Raw genomic sequence first — 20,037 nt, 5'->3', positions numbered from 1 at the left:
ATATATCAGAGGGCCACTTTCTCTCATGGTTGAAAGTTTTGGCCGTATCTATAATCTTTTCTTCATTTTTCATTAGCAACCAATACAAATAAAGTCCCTCTCACATTCAACAAGAAATTGATCAACATATCAAATAGCAGTGTCAATAAAATAACTTCCATTGAGATTGCTTTTCACTCATTTCGTTTTCAACTCTACAAGTGGAGCATAGCGGTTAGACAAGTTTTTCTATCAAAGATGTCTGCTTAGTGAGGAACATGTCACATATATAATACACTTTTTGGTTGGGAATTACAGGGTGGTAGATGCCAAAGATTGTAACAAGAGATTGTTTTCAATTTGTTACAGTTTATAGTTTGACAGTTGTTACTGCTTTAGGAAAGCAATCCAAAAGGTCATGCATTATTTGTCCATGATTCAATCTTCTTTGTTCTTGTTTGGCCAAAACTCTTCCAACAGAATCAGAAGAATACATACCCTAAAATCTTGGTTAGTGTTTGGAAATTGCTAACCAAAAGAATGGATTAATCCATTTCGACACGAGTTAATACTCAATTTAGTCCCTGATATTGGTAGTGAACAGAAACCAGAATGATCATGAAAATTCAACCCGTCTTTCATCTCTTATCATGCTAGGTTTAGATTCTTGTTCTCCATGCTCTATCTGGCTTCAGATTTTAGATCTATGTGTAATGTTAAACTAGTCAAGTGTTGTAAGAAAATGTGTAGCTAAGAATGCATGATTCACATTTGACTATTTCTAATTAGCTTATTCGGTGTAGGCTTAACCTCTTTTCCTTTTTGCTTCCCATGTGACACCCTAATATTTATAGATTTGCATTTTCTCTGCTTGGTGAGGATGCAGTGAATTCAATGGGGGGATTGAACAGGAAGTTCAAGAGGGTCAAAGCGTAAAAGCATAAGGTTATATCAAATTTCAAACTAAGATAGCACCCAAAGTGAAAACAATGATAGCACCACAGGAGACTGCACTGATCTAAAGATAAAGTAATATCACAGAATTTCTCATCTTAAACTGATTAGTCAAATCTTAGTAATGATATTCAATCTTTTGTCTTTTGTTTGCTTGCACTGTAGCACTGCCTTTTCTCTTCATAAATGATAAGGTGAAAATAAGGTGAAACTTTTTATGGATGAATTTGTTTTTTATAACAAAAATTTGTTGGAAAACTCAACAAGATTTTAATGATCATTTCCCACTAAGAGTTAAAAGAGTTGGCCACTAGAAAGCTTGTTGGATGCTTCTCAAAGCAACTAAAGATTGGAATGTCTTGTCAACTCTAAAAGTAAAACTCATCCCCAAGCTTTATTTTCAAATAAAAACTATGCAGTGATAAGCATACATGACGGCTCTTGTGACATAAAGGAGAAACAGGAGTTTGATTTTGTTCATATGCTCAATCTACCTATTTTAGTTTGTCTGCATATAATTTGGAACTTTTCAAAGCCAAACATTCTGATTTCTTTGCTTTTGGAGTAGGGTGGAGAATACAGTTCAACTCTAACTTACCTTAATGAAGATTTAATATAAAAAGAATGATTCATGCCTCATAACAAATTAGGCAAGCATTGGAGGAAAAGCAAATGGTTAAGCATGCATTTCAATTCATGTAAGTTACTAAGTTAGTATGTAAAGAAAGGTGAATGAATATAAGAAACATAAGAAATTCTCCTTCATTACATAAGGTGAATGAATTTAAGACCAAACACCGAGTGCAATTTAAAAAATGTGATGTCACCCGAGCATCTTACACAACTGCATAAAATGATAAACATAGCTAAGAGCATTTGTGCAGAAGAAGGAGCTTGTACTCATTATTTTTCACTCCAAGACACACATTAAAAGGCGTTGCCTCAGAGATCCCTCCATCATCAAGATCTCCCTTACTTTCATTCCCATATATTTCCTTTTCACTTCAGAATTGTCTTGGATCTCTGATTGAATTGATCTGGTCATATCCTTCATATTCATACAGCACTTCCTCATTTCCATAGAAGTCTAACATGTCTACTTGTCCTGAGTAACGCGACATTCGGCCAATTAGGCCAAGTTCATCAGAGAATTCTATCTCCCCATTGAAATTTGAGTAGGATGAACTGGATGAAATTTCTGTATGTTCCAATGATTGCCATGGTGTCATTGTACTTAGCAATTCATGATGCGGAAGGAATTCTGAAATAGCATCTTGTGTTTGAGCAAAGTCCTGCAATTTAAGCAAAAATGTCATGAACTTATTCCCTAATACATAGCTATTCAATCAAGTGTTCCTTCTTTTGCTACAAAACACACTACCTTTGAAGAATCAAGAATCATATCAGGGGAGACCAAGAAGGTTGAAGGATTAGTGTCCACAGAAGGTGGCTCAAACACAGCCGTTGCAGCCACATTGTATGCACAAGGAGAAGCTATAGGGCTCGAATAACGACTCTCGCTGCATAGCTGACTTGCTTGAGAAGAAACATCAGCAGAGATGCTCAAGTGCTCCTTAGAGGATGACAATCTCATTGAGGTCTCATTCTCATTCTTGGAACTGCTGACACCTCTTTTACCCTTGTAATCACTGGCCTTGTCATTCTTCTTAATAACCCGGCACAAAGCATAAGCACCCTACAAAAGGAACTAAATCTTTAAGGCCAATCCAATCCAAAGCAAAGCATTAACATATGAAAGACTAGAACCAAATATATACCTGAAAACTTGGTGAGTCTTGGCCAAGATCATCACAGAGGCGATACTCGTGCATAACCCAATCCGTTCGGTCGCCTAAAGGGGCTCTTCCCCGATAGAAAACAAGGGTCTTGCGATATCCGGTGGCTTTCATGATTGATGTTGATGGACTAGATTGGCACACAACCTTTTTGTCTTTTCCAGTGGCTTTCCAATATCCTGCTTTGGTAGCTCTGTTTGTTCTTGATCCATTCGGATACTTTCGATCCCTTGGACAAAAGAAGAACCATTCCAAGTCTCTTTTGGGTAAGAATGACTTCTCTGCAATTCAAATTAGGCCTCTTAGAAACGAAATCATTGTTTTTTCTTTTGATTCCATTGATTTTTAACACTAAAGTAAAGCTGAAAAGTTAGTGCTTCAGCAATAATTATTAACCACTGAAGTAAAGTAAACATACAAAACACTGCTTTCTAGTATTTTTATAGCTGTATGTTCACACTAGCATAGATGAAAATCTTTCTTGTGTTTAAGTAAATGATTAAGATTACCCGGCAACTCCCAAGGATCAAACTTGTACAAATCAATCACAGGGATAACTTCAAGTTCAATTTCAAGCTCCTCAACTTTTCTTTTCAGGTAGTATCCTATCAGTTCTTCATCAGTAGGGTGGAAACGAAAACCCGGAGGCAGTGATGCCCCTCCCATTCTCACTTACAGAATGGAAAGTGTATAATTGAGAAACAAGGAACCAAAGGTATATGCAGTTTTCTAGTCTCTTCCGGTCTCAATTTAACACAACAAAAAAGATAGTATTTTCAAGAATGTTGGTGAAGGATATAGAATTTTCCTGTTAGGTACCAAGACTATAGCTATTAAAAATCTGAAAGATCCAAAAGTAGAAACTTTTGTCTATGATATATTCTTTGTGAAGAATAAGGCGAGAATTCAACAGAAGGCACCCGTTGTGTGCCAGAATCATGGTCTTAAAAAGAAATTTGAGGTCTCTTATGAAGCTATCACACCCTTCCCCCACCAACACCCCTTTGATATTAATCCCCGTTAAGAAAAAATGAACCAAACTGAGGTGTAAGTAACCAGATGTTCAAATCAGTGTAACCCAAATACCAACTTTCACAAAAGAAAAATGGGCACAAGTCCAAAATTTGAGTAGGAAAGATTTTCCAAAAAAGTTGGAAGCTTTTGAAAGCCCCAGAAGTTAAGATGAACTAAATTAAATAGTAATGTAGTTACTTTGTATGGAGAATGTGAAATTGAGTTGGAAACAGAAAAAAAATTGATAGAAATAAGGAAGAGAGTGGAGAGTAGAGAGTAGAGAGTAGAGTAGAGTAGAGTAAAAGAAGCCAGAGATGGTGTGCTATATATAACAGTTGGGAGAAGGGATTAACAGTTAAAGATTATTGCACACAACACACCGAAAGTTTGAGAATTGAGATTGCTTGTCTCAAGTGCACCCAAAATTCCAAAGCAAATGGCCCCACCAACCACTTCATTAGCCCCGTTCACACCTATAAAGTTTTAGTTTTCTAGTTCTGTTCATATATATATATAAGTCCATATATTTTTGGCGGTTCAAATTATTGGTGACTGTTGACTACATTTCAATTCCCAAATCTCAGCACAAACTTTGCAAGACAATTTTGGCGAGAAAGCAAAGAATTTTCAATTTTGTGTGAACATGTAAAAAAACAGGAATAGGGTACCTAAATGGATGGATGATGCGACCAAGACCCTGAACATCAAGTTAAATCCACATCATATTGTGTCGGATTGAACACTTTAATTCATGTGATTGTGTCATCAAAGAGGGTGAGGGTCCAAGTCTCATAAAAAACTTTCAGAGAGGCTCTTTTATATTCTCACTTCAAAATTCACATGTAGATTGTTAAAAGCAATCTGGCTCCATTTTTTAAACTGCCATTGCTGGGACCAACTTGTAGGGACTATGGAGTGGATGCTGAACCAAAATACGCGGTAATTAGTGGAATTGTCTTGCGTAGATATGAGTGTATGACCAAGAAAGCACAAAGAAAAGTTAAAAATTAAAGCTTGCTTTGACGTCAGTTTTATTATGCTTTCAACTTTGTCCTTTCTGCCATATTCTTACCACTCCACAATCAACTTTTTTTTTTAATTTAAAAAAAAATACTAAAATAAATTAAATAAATAAAATCTGACCCTACTCCTTGTGAAATTTTTGTAAAAGGTATCATACTATCATGGGTATTTGCATTGGATTTTATAACATTTGAGGTTATGCAGAGTTTCAAATTTGGGATTGAGAATGAGAATATTTGTGACATTTTTCTTTCTTAAATATGCAAGACCTTTTAGTTTTCTTTTGAGCTCTTTCTATATTAATCTTGCATGAATAATGGTCCATGGTTAATATCTGTAATATCTACTTTCTTTTTAAAAACAAAGAAAAGAAAAGAAAAAACTAAACTATATACAATCACATTACAAAATTGTAGGTTAAGTGGTTAAGCATTTTGCTCTTTACATTTATTAGCAAAGAAATCAAAGACACAAGAACAAAAGCTTTTGCTTTTTCAACATTGTGACATGGAAAAAAAAAAACAAAGAAAAGCAGAGCGACCCAGCCATCTAGGGGCAGAATAAAAGTTAATTTTCTCATTATTGGACCATTTAAAAACTTGTTGGTTTCATTTATATTTTATACATTGGTCTATTTTCTATGCTGATGTGGCTAACAAGTTATATTAGACAAAGCAGCAATCAAGTGGGACTATTCCTTTTTTAGATGTGAAAAAAAGGCAAAAGGAGTAAAATAATTAAGTGTGTTCCTCTTGCCAATGCTGTGAGCCTTTGTTTTTCTGTTTTGAGTTTTGATGTGATTCTTATTCTCCCTTTCTTTCTTTTTTACATTTTAATTAATCCAACTGAATTTTGGGTTCACATTGTGCATAGGAAACGGTATTGCTAGTTTGGTCTATTTAAACACAAGTGGCTTATATATATATATATATACAGTTATACACACATCTACAACTTTATCAGCAATTTTTTTCTGCCTTGTGTCACACTCCATTTATTCCAACGTTAATCCTCTCTTTTATAATATCTTATTTTCTTATCCTTATCTTTTTACTTTTATATAGATGATATCATATATTAATAAATCTGCAAAGATTATTATGTGGGTAGAATATTATCGAACCAATAAATTTATAGATATCTATAGTGTCAAATAGATGGCTAAAGAAATAAAGAACTTAGCAGTAGTTGAGATTATCTGTTTTAGTGTTTATTACAGAAATTTAAACTTTTGATTGATTACGTATGAACATTGTAGAGATTTCATTGACTTCATTTTTCGGATTTGTAGTCACTAGGTGGGAACGGAAATTCTCCTTCGCAATAAAAAGAATATATATCATCATATATACAATAAAGAAACAACATTAACCAATTTGGGTCGGTCTGGTGTTAATTCACTAATTTGTTTAAATAAGTGTTAGAGTTTGAATTTCACTGCACATACAATAATTCATTGGTCAACGACAAACTTTTAAATAGAGCTCTAATTCGCGACGAATTCATCTTTGGCAGGTTAGATTGGGAATTCCGTGAAAAATCAAAAAATAAAGGGATAGCATTTTATGTACATATTTTCTTTATTTCTTATTTGGTATGCACATGACAAGGGTGAATTTGGGTTGTTGGGTTGTGAGGTGGAAAATGGAGAAAATAAAAGATTTCCATTGGGGAATGAAGTGGACAAAAACATGAAGACAATGAACCTTATTAGCTTATCCGATGTTGTTGGTTGTCTGCTCCTTTCGGTTTCTTTGTCTCTTGACTCTCGGTGCAAGTTCACAGCAATGCACAACCATTCTTCAACATTCTCATACTACACTCAAGTGCATTATACAGTAGTAGCATTCAGAGGTTATTAAAAAAAAAAGTCAACTTCCAATTTGGTCACTTAACTTGTGCTAAGTGGGGATTAGACTTTAGATCGATAATTGATGTTAGTGATAACCAAGTACAGTTATATATACTCTATATCACAAAATTAAGTTCATATTTATAATAAAATGCATGTCGAAGATAAAATGACTCAACTAGTAAAGTAACAAGTATGCGGCGGCGGAGAATACGCATAGATTGAAGTCCTCTCTTTAATCATGTTGACACCATACCTTAGGGGAGAATGATCAACCCTATCAATGGAAGATGGAAGATATGGAACTATGGGAGGAATAATGAGGTGCATGTATACATAATTTGTCTGCATTATGATGCCATTGGCTTTAGTGCTTTTAGAAAAAAACTGTTTTCCCAATAGAGACATGAAAGCCCACAACAATTACAAGTAGGTGGTTAATTATAAGAAGGCTTGCAAAATTTTTTAGTTTCTATTATATATTAGAATCATTATTATTTTGATTATTTTCTGATATTTTTAGTTTCTTTTAACATTATCATCAACAACAAAAGGAATATTCACATCTTCACTTTTTGAAACTAAAAAGTGACATGTTGATGATTTTTTTTACACATTTTTTTTTATTCTAAAAAATCTTTTTATTGTTTTCAACCAGACTATACGACTAGTTCAGATCACAAATTAAGACAAAAAAGGAAAAAAGATTTTTCAGTATCGATATATCGGTTAAAATAATAAATGGAACTCTTCCCTTCACAAAATATAAAATGAAAGATACTGATATCTTGATAGTATTTCGAGTAATTCCTCAACTTGGAGTTTCTGCAGGTGTCCCAGTAGCTGCCGAATCTTTTACTGGTACATGGATAATGTTCTATGCTACTGCAAAGAAACATATTAATCACTTCTTAAGCTCTTTCTTTCTAAATGTTGCATCTGTCCAACTTTAAAAATGTTACTTTAAAATACCGAAAAAGAATCATAGACGGCCAAATTTAGATAACCATGCGTGCTATACTTACCAAGTAAATTTACAGTAAAAAAATAAATAGTGAACATATTTAATATCCTTATTTATTTTAATGGCAGTAAAATAAAATTTAAAAATGATTTATTTTAGTTTTTATTATTAGTTTATGTTATTAAGTGCTGATATGGTATGTGAAATAGTGGCATGACAAACGAAAATACTAATACGGTAGGTAGGAAGTATGAAGCAATTGAAGGGTAGATGAGATGTTGATGCATATGAGCGTGAAACACATTTGAATGTGGCAAGAGAATGGAATATGGAGTGAGGGGACATGATTCCGACATAGATTCATGGGACGTCAGCACGCAGGTGGTTGAAAGTTGAAACGTAGGACGTAGTTGGCGCGCAGACATCTTGTCGGGATGTGTGAAAAGCCCAAGTTGTGTTAGGCCCAAGAAAAGCCCAATTGCCAAAAATAGTGAACTCGCTCAGTTGTGTTGTGTCTCTCAGGCACTCACAGAGAGAGAAGAAAGGAGTGAAGAGATTGAAGGAAGCAGAGAGAGAGAGATAATGAGTACTGTAGCCTTCACCCCAACACCTTTGAATCCTTCCTTCAATTCTCACAAATTCGTGAGAACCAAACCCAACAGATTGTCACTCCAATCAAAAGCCATCGTAACCTCAGATCCCTTCGTTTTAGAACTCGCAGAAACCCTCGAAGACTCTCTACCATCATCAACAGCCCCTCTCCAGAAGCTTCGAGAAGCTTCCTCCGAATCACTCCTCTCAACACCATGGCCTTCCCGCAGAGACGAGCCTTTCAGGTTCACCGATCTCTCCTTCCTCCGCTACTCCAACATCCTCCCCGTTTCTCAACACCCTCCCACCACCACTCTCCCCGCCGCCGACTCCACCTCCTTCCTCTCACTCAACATCGCCGACGGCCACCCCGTCACGCCCCTCTCCAACTCCTCCCAGCTTCCACAAGGCGTCTACGTAGGCACTCTGTCCGCTCTCGCATCCACCCCCATAATTGACCGCGTAACGGAGCTCATGTGCGCTTTCGACGCCGGCGATCTATTCTGGTCAATCAACGGTGTCGGTGCTCCCGACGCCACGGTGGTGTACGTGCCGGAAGGATGCCGCGTGGATACTCCCATCTATTTGAGGTACTTGGCCGTCGAGGGAGGTGCGGAGGGCTCGAAGACGATGCGAATGTCGAATCCGAGAGTGGTGGTGGTGGTGGAGAAGGGCGCCGAAGTGGGTATCATCGAGGAATTTTCGGCTGCGGAAGAAGGCAATGACTGTTATTGGACAAACTCCGCTTTGGAGGCGGTGGTCGGAGAAGGTGCTAAGCTTACTCATTCTTATATTCAAAACCAATCATCGAGTTCTGCACATATCAAGTGGACCTCTATTCGCCAGGTCAACATCCTCGCTCTTATCATTGTGTTGATTGATTCTATAGCATAGCTTCTATTGGAATATGTACCATTAATTGATTGATTATTTGGGAAAATTCCTTCTTGTAGAAGCATGCCACTTGTACCAAATAGTAGCCTTTCTTTTCTTGACCAAAAAGGAACTGCCTTATGACTTTTAATCACCGAAATTGCAGGACAATAGATAGATTAAATAGAAAATGGTAGTGGCAAGTGTGGCTTTGTGCTGTTTCTCCAATAGGTCACGCCATTCTACTTACCAGTACATAGTATGTGGAACCTAATGTGGGTTGTTCAACTTTGCTAGCATCATGATATACATGTATAGCTATAGGTAGTAACTTGTTTAAGCCAGATATGCTGTGAGGAATTGAGGAAGAACTTATTGGTGTTTAGATTTGATTGAATCCAATTAATGTGATGCCTAGCTCATAAATGAGCTGGGTTTTCTGCGCAACCCAAAAATTGACGTGTCTGTTGAACTTGTTTAGGAAGCAGAGAGTTAGGATGCTGGGCATTGACGCGATCTTAAAGGACCTGCTGTTCAAAAAGAGCATTTCTTGTAGTTGAAACCTTGTTTTCAGTCACAAATATTAGTGAAGATCATGATACTTAAGCGCTACCTATAAAGTATTTCTGTTGCCTTTATAATCTAACAACTTCAACGAACGCTCTTTTCTCCTGAGAGGTTATAACAGTGGTACATTGAAGAAATGTGATGAACAGTTTGTGATTTTTTGTTGATTGTTTGCAGGAATCATCTAGTACATATGAGCTTACAGAGATAAGCACGGGAGGAAAATTGGGGAGGCACAATCTTCATATACAACAGCTTGGCCCAGACACGGTGACTGAGTTATCAACCTTGCACTTGTCTGTTGGTGATCAGACACAGGATCTGCATAGTAGTCTGGTCTTGGACCACCCCCGGGGCTATTCCCGTCAACTTCATAAATGCATTGTGGCACATTCAAAGGGACAAGCAGTTTTTGATGGCAATATCAAGGTTAACAGGTAATTCTCTTGACCAATAAATATTCAATCTTTGATTTCCAGTCTTATGCTAATATGTTAATGAGTTTTCTTTTCCCTAAAGTGGAATTGTGGATTGTGGAGTGTTTCATCAGTACGGTCTAATGAGATTAAGCCATTTCTTATATTATTAATTTAGCTAATATAGATGCATTTGTTTTACAAATGTCTTGTACTTTATCAGATGAGTCACTCTGTGTCAACGGTATACTGTTCTATTGTAGGTATGCTCAGCAGACAGATGCTGGACAGTTAACAAGAAGCCTTCTCCTCGAGCCTCGTGCTAGCATAAATGTAAAACCAAATCTCCAAATTGTGGCTGATGATGTCAAGTGCTCCCATGGAGCTGCGATAAGTGATCTAGAAGAAAGCCAACTCCTGTATTTCAGAGCACGTGGCATCGACCCAAAGTCAGCTAGAAGAGTTCTAATATTTGCCTTTGGAGGAGAGGTGATAGAGAAGTTGCCTTACCCTTCCATCAGAGAGAGAGTACGAAGTCAGATTAAAAGTTTACTAGATCCATCGCCAAAATGATCATAAAATTCTGAATCGAAACCAAAGCAAAGGTCCATTACTTGTGATGGTTCTGGACTCCCATTGGTTAAGAAAGAATGAAAAGTTTACTGTGTATTGAATCAATAACATTTGGTGCATCCTGTATCATTATGTATAACTAATTTATAGTTGTATTTGTTTTCTTAATGGTAAATGCATTTGTTAAATAATGTAAGATTATGAGATTTTTCATAATTGTAGTAGTTTCTCTGACTTAATAAACATATTAATCTTCAAAGGCAAAAAGTTTGGTAACAGTTTTTACTAATAAATTTTAGAAGCGGATGAAGTTACACATAACCAAGAAAAATAATAAATAAAAAGAAAGATTGCTGACATTTTCTTAGCATAGTTATTTGTACTTTCATGGCACACTAAAAAAATAAAACAAAAAAAAACATCCAAATTCAAAATTAAAATGTTGATCACCATGCATAACCGGTTCCCTTTTTGCAAATTGGAAGTTAGAGTGGAAGTGTCCAAGCAATTAAATAGGTAAGAAGTGGAAACTTCAAGTAACTCTTTTGCTGTCTTTTAGTCCTACCTCGGATAGAAGAGTAAAGCGTTTCACATTTATAAAGTAGATCATACTTAAATGGTTGTGTTCGTGAAAAGGAGAGATGGTTGGCATCTCCCCTGACAGGGACGGGAACAGCTTTCGGGCTTTCCTGTTATACACACTCGGTTAAGGCTTACCATCTGTATAGATGGATCTAACCCAATTTTTTTCCTCTCCCTCACAAGTCACATCTTAGAGCTGAAATTGATCTTCCATTGAAGCGGTTCCCAAAATGTCAATGTCGTCAACCTCTTCAAACCAGACAACACTCCAGCCAAGCTAGTGTTCCAAAGAATGATCCTTGGCAAGGGATGGAAATCCATGAACTCAAGCTGTTGAAAGGGTCCTCTGTGATGTTGCCCTTGAATTGTTGCAGAATCTCTTTCTCAGTAGCTGGTGATACCGTTACACAAGAAACCAAGCAGCGAATGGAGCATAACAGAGCATGAGAGAAGTGAATTTGGCGGTGTTTTCTGATGCTCTCGAAACAGAGGCGTCGTCGGTGGGAATGTTATTACCCGTTAGGCATTATTATCACTGTTGGAACCAAATTGCGGTGGAGGTTGAGGTTGTTGTTTCCTCTCAGCTGCAAAGTTTGAGTCTTTGCAACTGTTGAACCAATGGGAAACGAAGAACATGAACATCGGCATCATCATCACCAACCGGGAGCATCCTCAATAAAGGGGACCGAGCTTGGAGAAGAAAGAGAAAAAAAGAAGAAAATAAAAATGATTACTTGGAATGTTCTGTAGACTAATAAAGTAACCCTTTTAATCCCTTGTTCGATTTGTATGATTTGATGTTTGTGGGGTGGAAATGGTGGGAAAAAAATGTGAGCTTGAAGTGGAGAGAGAGGGAATGGAAGGCAAGGAGGAATGGGAGAGGGAGTAAATGGAGGATGGTGGCTGTAGCTTTGCTGGAAAGGGAAGCAGGTGAGAGGGAATTAATAAATAAGGGGTCTTCACTCTTCACTCCTCTCTTCTCTTGTTTCTTTTAGTAGTAATAAATAGTGTTGGATTGTGTTGTGAAATATAAATTGAGAGAACCTTCTTCTAGCCACCAACTGAAGGGTGAAGACTCATCGACGTGCATTAGAGTGGCACTCACTCACCCTTATTCATATGCAAATGATGCCCTTTCTATAATGGAAAGTGGAAACCTCAACTATTATTCTGTATCCTGTCCTATATGTGTGTTTGAGCTTGAGTTCTCACTTCTCAGTTACTACCACCAGCACCTCTAAGTTGTCCTGTTCCTGAGTTGTTTTGAGTAGGGACCAGTTTGAGTTTCTCTTGCTCGGGCATTTATTCTTCCCCACCAACCAAGCCACCACCACCACCACCTTAACCACTATCTCAATTATACTACTGCCACTACTACTATGCAACAGATAGATAGATATAGATATATTGAATATGCTTTGAAGTTTGAACATTCAACTTAAACAAGAAGAAGATGGTGGATTGATTGGAGGCAGTGAGCTGTTTTGTCTGTAGTAACGTTTCTTGGTGAAGACATGTTATGTATCGGTTTCATTAAGGATACCTTTATTAGTTGGAATTCGTCGTAGTTACCAGCTAATTACAAACTAGTATTTATTAATCAACGAAGGTACCAATAATGAAAAATGTAGTCACATCATTGTACTAGTATGATGAATTAATTTTATAATCATGATATACATAAATATATCTAACAAAAAAAGTGATAAAATTAAACTTATTCGAAAGAGTAGTAGAATAGTATTAATTATGTAAAAATTGTTGACATGGCATCATTAAAAAGAGAAATATAGCTTAAACACAATGTAAAAAAACACAACCAACAATTTTTATATAATAAGAATAGATAGATATAATATTATCTGAAAATTGGTCTGAAGTCTGAATCAAAATGCCTTCATTATCCACCTACTTTGAAAGACAAATGACGAGGAATCATATGTGGATATATCATATTGATGTTTAAATCTGATACCACGTTTAGTTTTCACAAGGAGCAGATGATATTGTACATGACTTGATTGAGATCTCTAATTCAGATGAATGTTAATCCGCAAAGGTGGAAATCCACCCTCAATTACACAAGTTCCTTTCCGACTAGGGACTACTAAAAGTTCAATCAGTACATTTGTATCCCCACCAATGTACACCCACATTCTCTTGGCTCTCTGCCAGAGAACGAAAAAGGACAAGAACAAAAACAAAAAATGAATGGAACGAGCCTACGGTATCCAAAACTTCTATCACTTTTCATCTACAAACGGGGAAAAGAAAAAAACTACAGATTGGATTTGAGAAACAATTTATAAAAAGGCTATACTTTGCTCTTCCGCCTAAAGGAACTTAACAAAAACCCATCTCCTATGCCTGTTCTTGAGCTTTTACCAATTTGCATTTGCATCTCCCAATTCTTGACCATTCTTTCTTTTTGGGTGCTGACTAACCTCTTGCCATTGATAAGTGAAATTCCTCAGTCTGTAACTCTATATGGAGTAACATCCATATGAACACCGAAGACCCACGAAAGGTGGATCAGTTGTGAAGCTTCATTGCTGACACTTTCGCACCCTTGGGTGATATGCTCTCCAATCACATATGTACAGCCAACAGCAATTTGAGCAAGGCCTCACGGGTACTTCCCTGATGACTTCCAGATTCTTCCTTCGAGTGATATCACCATAACAGTAACATCATCATGGTACTTCCTCCGATCTCCTTGAGGGATATCCAGCAACTCATGAAAATCCATTCCTGTAACAAATAGGAAGATACATTATCAAATCTGAACGCAAGTTGCAGGTTAATGGCGGTGGAGAAGCACCAAAAATATATTATACACATTAAACTCATAATATTCTCATTTCAATCCCTTTTGTTCTATTACCTTTTCCTCACTGCCAGGCATTTGAATACAAACAGATCAACTAGCATAAAAGAAGTGTAACAAAAAAGTGTTTTCTCTAAATAAGAGAATCAAACAAACCATTCAAGTTCAAAGAATGCACATAGATGCTATGAAACTCCACAATAGTCCCAAGTGATAGCATTGTGACAAAAGAAGGTATATATATCAGGGGAAATGAGTAACAGTTTATGGATCTACAAAAGTATATGCAGTTGCTGCAGCACAAGGATGCAAGTTGAAATACATAGGCTAGAAAATGGAATCCCATAATGGCATCTTATATATCCAAAAAAACGTAACGGTATTCATATTCTAGATCTTACAAGAACTGCTCGCTTTTTATCAGAAACTTATGATTTGGTTATTGATGCAGCAAGGAGAAACAATTTTTCATTGTTGGCACAAAAGATAGAGCTGTGGATTTAATACCACGGGCTGCAACACAAGTTTGGTGAAAAATGGCTCGGCAGTATGTTAACTAATTGGTATACGAAAGAAACGAAGATAGCATAATAAAGAATGACACAAAGCTTTTCGGCGTAAGCTAAAAGAAAAGGATACAGTAGCAAAAGAAGTTGAAGAGAAAATCAGAAACTTTTAATTATAAACCTTCTTGCTCCATATATTGTAAACAGATAAAATTATTTTGAAATAAATAAGTAAACAGATAAATTATCGATTCACCATATTTGGTAATTCAACATATTGGACATGTTCAACAAGACTGCAAAAGTAAAAGAAAGATTCGAAAAGGCTTGTTTACCAGCCTTTTTGGCTGCACGGACAAGCAGCTCCTCAATCAAATGTTGGGCAGGATCTCCATCAGGAAACTTTTCCATGAAGCTCTCCACTTGAGAAACCACTTCTTGATTGCTTAGATATTGATATAACCCATCAGATGAGAGGATCAAGAACTGATCTCTAGGGCATAATCTATGATGACGTAATGAAGGGCAGCAGGATACATATGGAGCAGTTCCAATATATTCATTTCGAAACATTTCTAGTACTGCATCATTGAATTTTGGCTGCAGGAACATGTAAAATCATACCATCGCGTAAGAATCCATTTACTAAAGTTATTAAATAAGTCTATGCAGCCAAGCCAAGAGCAGAGATGTGGTGAAAAAAAAAGTAATATTATATTCAACATGATCATGTATAGCAGCACATAAGCACTAACAAAGTGAAAATATATGTAAAACTATTTTCCATGGCTAGAATTTAAGTTTGGCATACTCTAAAACCAAGGACTGATCTTCACTAAGAAGTACTAACATCTAAAATCTGGAAGGCCGATGACAGATTTTTATATGTACAAGTTCTCAAAGTACAGCATATAAATAAAAGTTTAGAGCAGAGTATTAAAATCATAGTTTCTGTTAATAATTTATGTATCAATTTCCATTTTAACTAATCAGTCCACCCTATCATTAATTTTCTCTGCAACATTATTCACAAGCTTATTGTAAGAATGAAGTATTACTACGATGAAGCAATTTTAAAGACACCTGTTTCAAAAATCCTGCCCCGAATGCTCTGGTGACCTTAAGACGGCCTTTCACTCTATCATTTACAATACAGTGGCTATCATCAGGATGTTCATTCTTGATCCTAATGATTTCCTGCAAAAACAATAAGGCGAAGCTTTTAGACAACTGATATAATAGATTGCAATACAACAGAAGAAAAAGAAAACAAGCTTAATAGGACTTATAAATGTGACTCATCAAACTTGTCCATAATCTGACACATAGAAAAACAAACTTGACAGAAGTTAACGAAGAAAGCAATGATACCAAAGTTGTCTTGTAAAGATCCAAAAGATGGGGCATATATAGTATACAAAACAAAGGAACGATCAATGATGTCAAAGAACTATTTTTGTTAATCAAAGAAACAAATTAATACACTAGGACAGGGAGACAAATGAAGAAAGAATGTGAAAAATTCAAAATTTAGACTCTTCAAGGTCAATAAGCATTTAACACCTTAAAAACTGAGGAAATTATATAAGGCAATAGCAAGTCAACTAAGAAGATTGGGAAATTCAGAAAAAGCAACAGTATGAAATCTCCACTAGTTCTAAGACAAAATTGTTTGACATTAAACATGTGCCGAAAAGGGAAATAGGAACATAAGAACGCAGCTAACAAAAAGGAAATAACAAAGAAGTTTCCAGTTTCCACCACATCACAACTCAATCATTTGAAAAGAAATTGATCCAATTAGCTAAAAGGAGATGAAAAGCTGAATAATCAACTTGCCTCTTCAACACTCGTGCTGTGGTCAGTGGACAATTGCAATGCCACCAACCTCATTTCCTGAGCAGGACCCTCCTTCCCCGACCTGATGGCACGTTCACCTTGGCCTAATGAAGACTCCTCTGTAATGCTCTCTGCACCTGACCCAACATCCCCATGACTTCCGGATTCTTTGCTACAACCAACTTCTATGGGCTCATACTGAGCAACAATGGCCCTGCTATCACCCACGTTCATCACATACACATCCTCGCCCCTCATCAAAGCAACTAGAAGGCAAGACCCCATTAGAGCAAGCTCCGGATTTGTATCGATAACCTTATCCGTCATATCCAAATATGCAAGTTCTGTCATCTCAAGTGCCCGAGACAATGCCCTCAAAACCAGATCATGATCCACTGGACCCACTTTCCGTCTTCTACCACCACCATTGCCATTGCCAGTGCCATCCCCACCATGAGATTTCTCTTCTGCCCGGGTTTCCACCTCAACCTTCTCCTTATCTTCCGTAGCCAAGTTCCAAGGTAACAACTTCCCCCCACGGCCCTCCTTGTGCTTTGACAATCCATGCTTCAATTTTGACAACACCATCCACCTTCTACTACCTGATGAGCCCTCCTTGCTCACGCTGAGTGCATCATCAACAGAAAATGCAAACCTGTCCGAACCCGAAAGATCAAGCCCATCTTCAGCAGCATCCTCCGCAAGAAGCTCCCACAGCCTGCGCCGCCTGCTCTCCGTTCCCTCCACCTGAAATGTCACTCTCTTTGCTGACCCTCCATCGTCCTTGAAATCTTCTTCAGCAGCCATTGACGATTCAGCTGCAGGTGCAGATGCAGGTTCACTCGAGGGGTTAGTTTCCACTGCTTTTTCTTCTTCTTCGACTTCCCAAAACAACCCCTGAAGCTCACTGTGAACAGCACGGTAGAGGTGACCCATTAAGAACTCCGGCGCGTCGGGGCCGTTGAAGCCGTCGTAGATCCCCACGAACAACCAACCCTGCTCCTCCGACACCACCACGTGCACGCGATCCTCCCCTGCCTTCCCCAGCGCCCACTGCACATTGCTCTCGCCCTTCCCCACCTCCGCCGCTGCAGCCCCGCTCCCTCCTTCAGTCTCCGGCGGATCTTCCTTCCTCCCGACGAAGTTCAGCACGGGCACCACCCAAGGCCGCTTCATCTCCGAGAGGCTTCTCCGGTGGAACGCCTTCCTAAGCCCGGGGATCCCCTTCTTCCGCTTCTTCTTGGCGTACAACCCGCCCAGCGGCGCCGAAAAAGGAACACCGGCGCCGGAGGCGGGTCCTCCCCCTTCCGCGGCGGCGCCGGCGTCAAGTGGACCGGACATAGCTCCGCTCTCGATTGGACCGGAGAGGAAGAAAGCCCTTCCAGAAGGCTCACCATTGCCTCTGGGAGCTGGCTGAAGCGGGAGTGCGCTAAACGACGACGTGGCTTCGAATCCATTTACGATACTGCCCCTGGGAGGGAAACCAGCTGCGGCATCAGCGTCAAATTGGAGAACGGTTTTGGGAGCGGAGCTGTTGGCGCTAACGGAGGCACCGGAAATGGACTTGAATACGGGTTCGGTGTGGGTTGGGGAGAAGCGGAGGGAGGCGGAAGGGGAAGAGAGGAAGCGATCGGAATGAGAGGGTGAGTGAGTGGGAGAAGAGACGAAGCGATTTGAGGATCTGACGTAGCAGAATGAGTGACCTAGGGTTTCGTCTAGTGGTTCGGTTTCTTGGAATGCGAGCTCGGGTGGTTGTTGGTGGTGGTCGTTGGTGGTGGGTGGTGCGAAGCAAGAGAAGAGGTTGCAGAGTGAGGAGGTTCTTCCCATGACATTTGAGTTGAGTTTAGTTGAAGCGTTGAGGGGGAGGGAAGGGAGTGTTTGGCGGCGCAGAAGATTCTACCCACCGATTTTCCCAGAAAATCCCTCCCCAACCCACACAAACAAACTAGTCACAGAGAGAGAGAAAGAGAGAGAGAGAGAGAGAGAGGAAACCAAAGAAAGTAAGCAGGAGGAGCAAAAGAAAGGACTTGTTCAATTTTTTTTCTTATTTCCCCCCTTCTATTTATTTATTAATTAATTGAAATAATAATGCAGGTGCTGGTATTTATAAAAAGAAAAAATACAGATAAATAATTTTTAATTAATAATTAATAATTTTATATTATTAAAAGTAAAATTTAATTAATTAATATGAAATGGAGTTCAAAAACACTTGTTATTAGCTAGATCCTTTTCTAGCGGGATTGTTATAAAAATATTTAGTTGAGAGGGGTAATTTTCTTGCGTTGGTTTGAAATGAAAAAACAAAAAAAAAGTAGTAGTATATATTTGTTGTGTTGTCTGTTGTGAGCAGTTGTTTGTCACGGTCCGAGTTGACGGTTACATGAGCTCATGAGCTGGCCTCTTTCTAAAATCCACTCTGTTTCTTCTTTTTTTTTTTTTTCTTTTTCTTTTTCCTGAATTTATCCTATTAAATTTTGACATTCATTTATGCCTTTATCATGATTTCTCTTCTGCATTTTTTACTTTGTTTAATTCCTTTATTCTATTAATAATTATTTTGTTTCCTTTCTTGTATTTATAAATTAGGTTTAATTTGAATACTCTAACAATAATTAATTAGACTTTTCTTAATAAATATATTAAAAAATTAGACTGTGTTTGTTTATAGAGACAAAACATTGAAACATAGATACTGAGACACAAAATCATGTTTGACATAAGAGACATGGACAGAAACAGTGTGTCCAGAGACACTGAATTAGTATATTTTGTGTTCATCCTGAGAAGAAGAACACAGGAACACTAACAAGCTGAGAGGAAGAACACAGGAACACTAACAAGGGACACAACTTATTTTTCATTCTTTTTTTCATTATTTTTGTTAATTTTTCATAATTATATTTTTTTATTATTATATTTTTCATCTCAAATTTTTTGAATGAAAAAAATAAAAATAAATAGATTTTCATAATTTGTTTTAATTTATCACCAAACATTGATATCTTATCATATCCTATTCTCAGTGTCTTATCCTATTCTGTTCTCAAAAACAAACTAACCTTAAATAACATATTTTATAAAATAGAAAATTAACTATATTATATTTGGCCAATCACGCCATGAAAATTATATTAGAAGTTAGATTAGTCTTTCTATTAGTTAATAATAACACGATATAAATATTTTTATAACACATTGTATTTAATCAAATGAATGATCAATTTGTCATTGTTGTATTTCTTAATAATTTATTCTTTCAAAAACTAAATTAATATACACATGATGTTTTAACCATTTTTTTTGTCACAAAAAAAAAAAAAAAAACCTTTTTTTTAAGTGGCATATCGTTTTATTTCACTATGAAACGTGGGATATCAACAATAGAGACTTTTTTGTTCTCATTTGGAAATCTAAATTTTATTTTTGAAAAGATAATAAATTTAAGTAATTTAACATGTTCTTTTCTTTTAACATTCTTGTATATTGAACATACTAATTAATCTCTTTTCATACTGTAAATTCATTTAAAATAATAGACACCACTACAAAATTTTAAAATATATGTATTCTATCTTTTCATGCATTAAAGGTTTTACTTAATGTCTATTGAGATATTGACAAAAGTAATAAATTAAGAAGATACGTTGAGTTTAATTTTTTATAATCTTTTAGTAGGTC

The 20,037-nt window shown here is 37.1% G+C and overlaps 3 protein-coding genes across 3 annotated transcripts; 1 reads left to right on the top strand and 2 right to left on the bottom strand.

Annotated features, from left to right (window-relative positions):
• On the bottom strand, window positions 1,925-4,059 carry LOC107642646 (NAC domain-containing protein 72). The gene is made up of 4 exons (XM_016346058.2): window positions 3,239-4,059; window positions 2,712-3,010; window positions 2,315-2,629; window positions 1,925-2,225 (listed from the first exon to the last, which is right to left on the bottom strand). The coding sequence occupies exons 1-4, from the start codon at window positions 3,393-3,395 to the stop codon at window positions 1,938-1,940; spliced, it is 1,059 nt and encodes a 352-aa protein (XP_016201544.1). The 5' UTR covers window positions 3,396-4,059; the 3' UTR covers window positions 1,925-1,937.
• On the top strand, window positions 8,087-10,798 carry LOC107642645 (protein ABCI7, chloroplastic). Its single transcript, XM_016346057.2, has 3 exons — window positions 8,087-9,019; window positions 9,791-10,050; window positions 10,293-10,798. Exons 1-3 carry the CDS (start codon window positions 8,165-8,167, stop codon window positions 10,600-10,602), a joined length of 1,425 nt encoding a protein of 474 aa, XP_016201543.1. The 5' UTR covers window positions 8,087-8,164; the 3' UTR covers window positions 10,603-10,798.
• On the bottom strand, window positions 13,547-18,392 carry LOC107642643 (protein phosphatase 2C 29). Its single transcript, XM_016346055.2, has 4 exons — window positions 16,357-18,392; window positions 15,601-15,714; window positions 14,853-15,117; window positions 13,547-13,935 (listed from the first exon to the last, which is right to left on the bottom strand). Exons 1-4 carry the CDS (start codon window positions 18,181-18,183, stop codon window positions 13,811-13,813), a joined length of 2,331 nt encoding a protein of 776 aa, XP_016201541.1. The 5' UTR covers window positions 18,184-18,392; the 3' UTR covers window positions 13,547-13,810.

The sequence above is a fragment of the Arachis ipaensis genome, chromosome B05, assembly GCF_000816755.2.
Source record: "Arachis ipaensis cultivar K30076 chromosome B05, Araip1.1, whole genome shotgun sequence".
Taxonomy (NCBI): Eukaryota; Viridiplantae; Streptophyta; class Magnoliopsida; order Fabales; family Fabaceae; genus Arachis; species Arachis ipaensis.
This window is presented reverse-complemented; position numbering and strand designations above follow the sequence as displayed.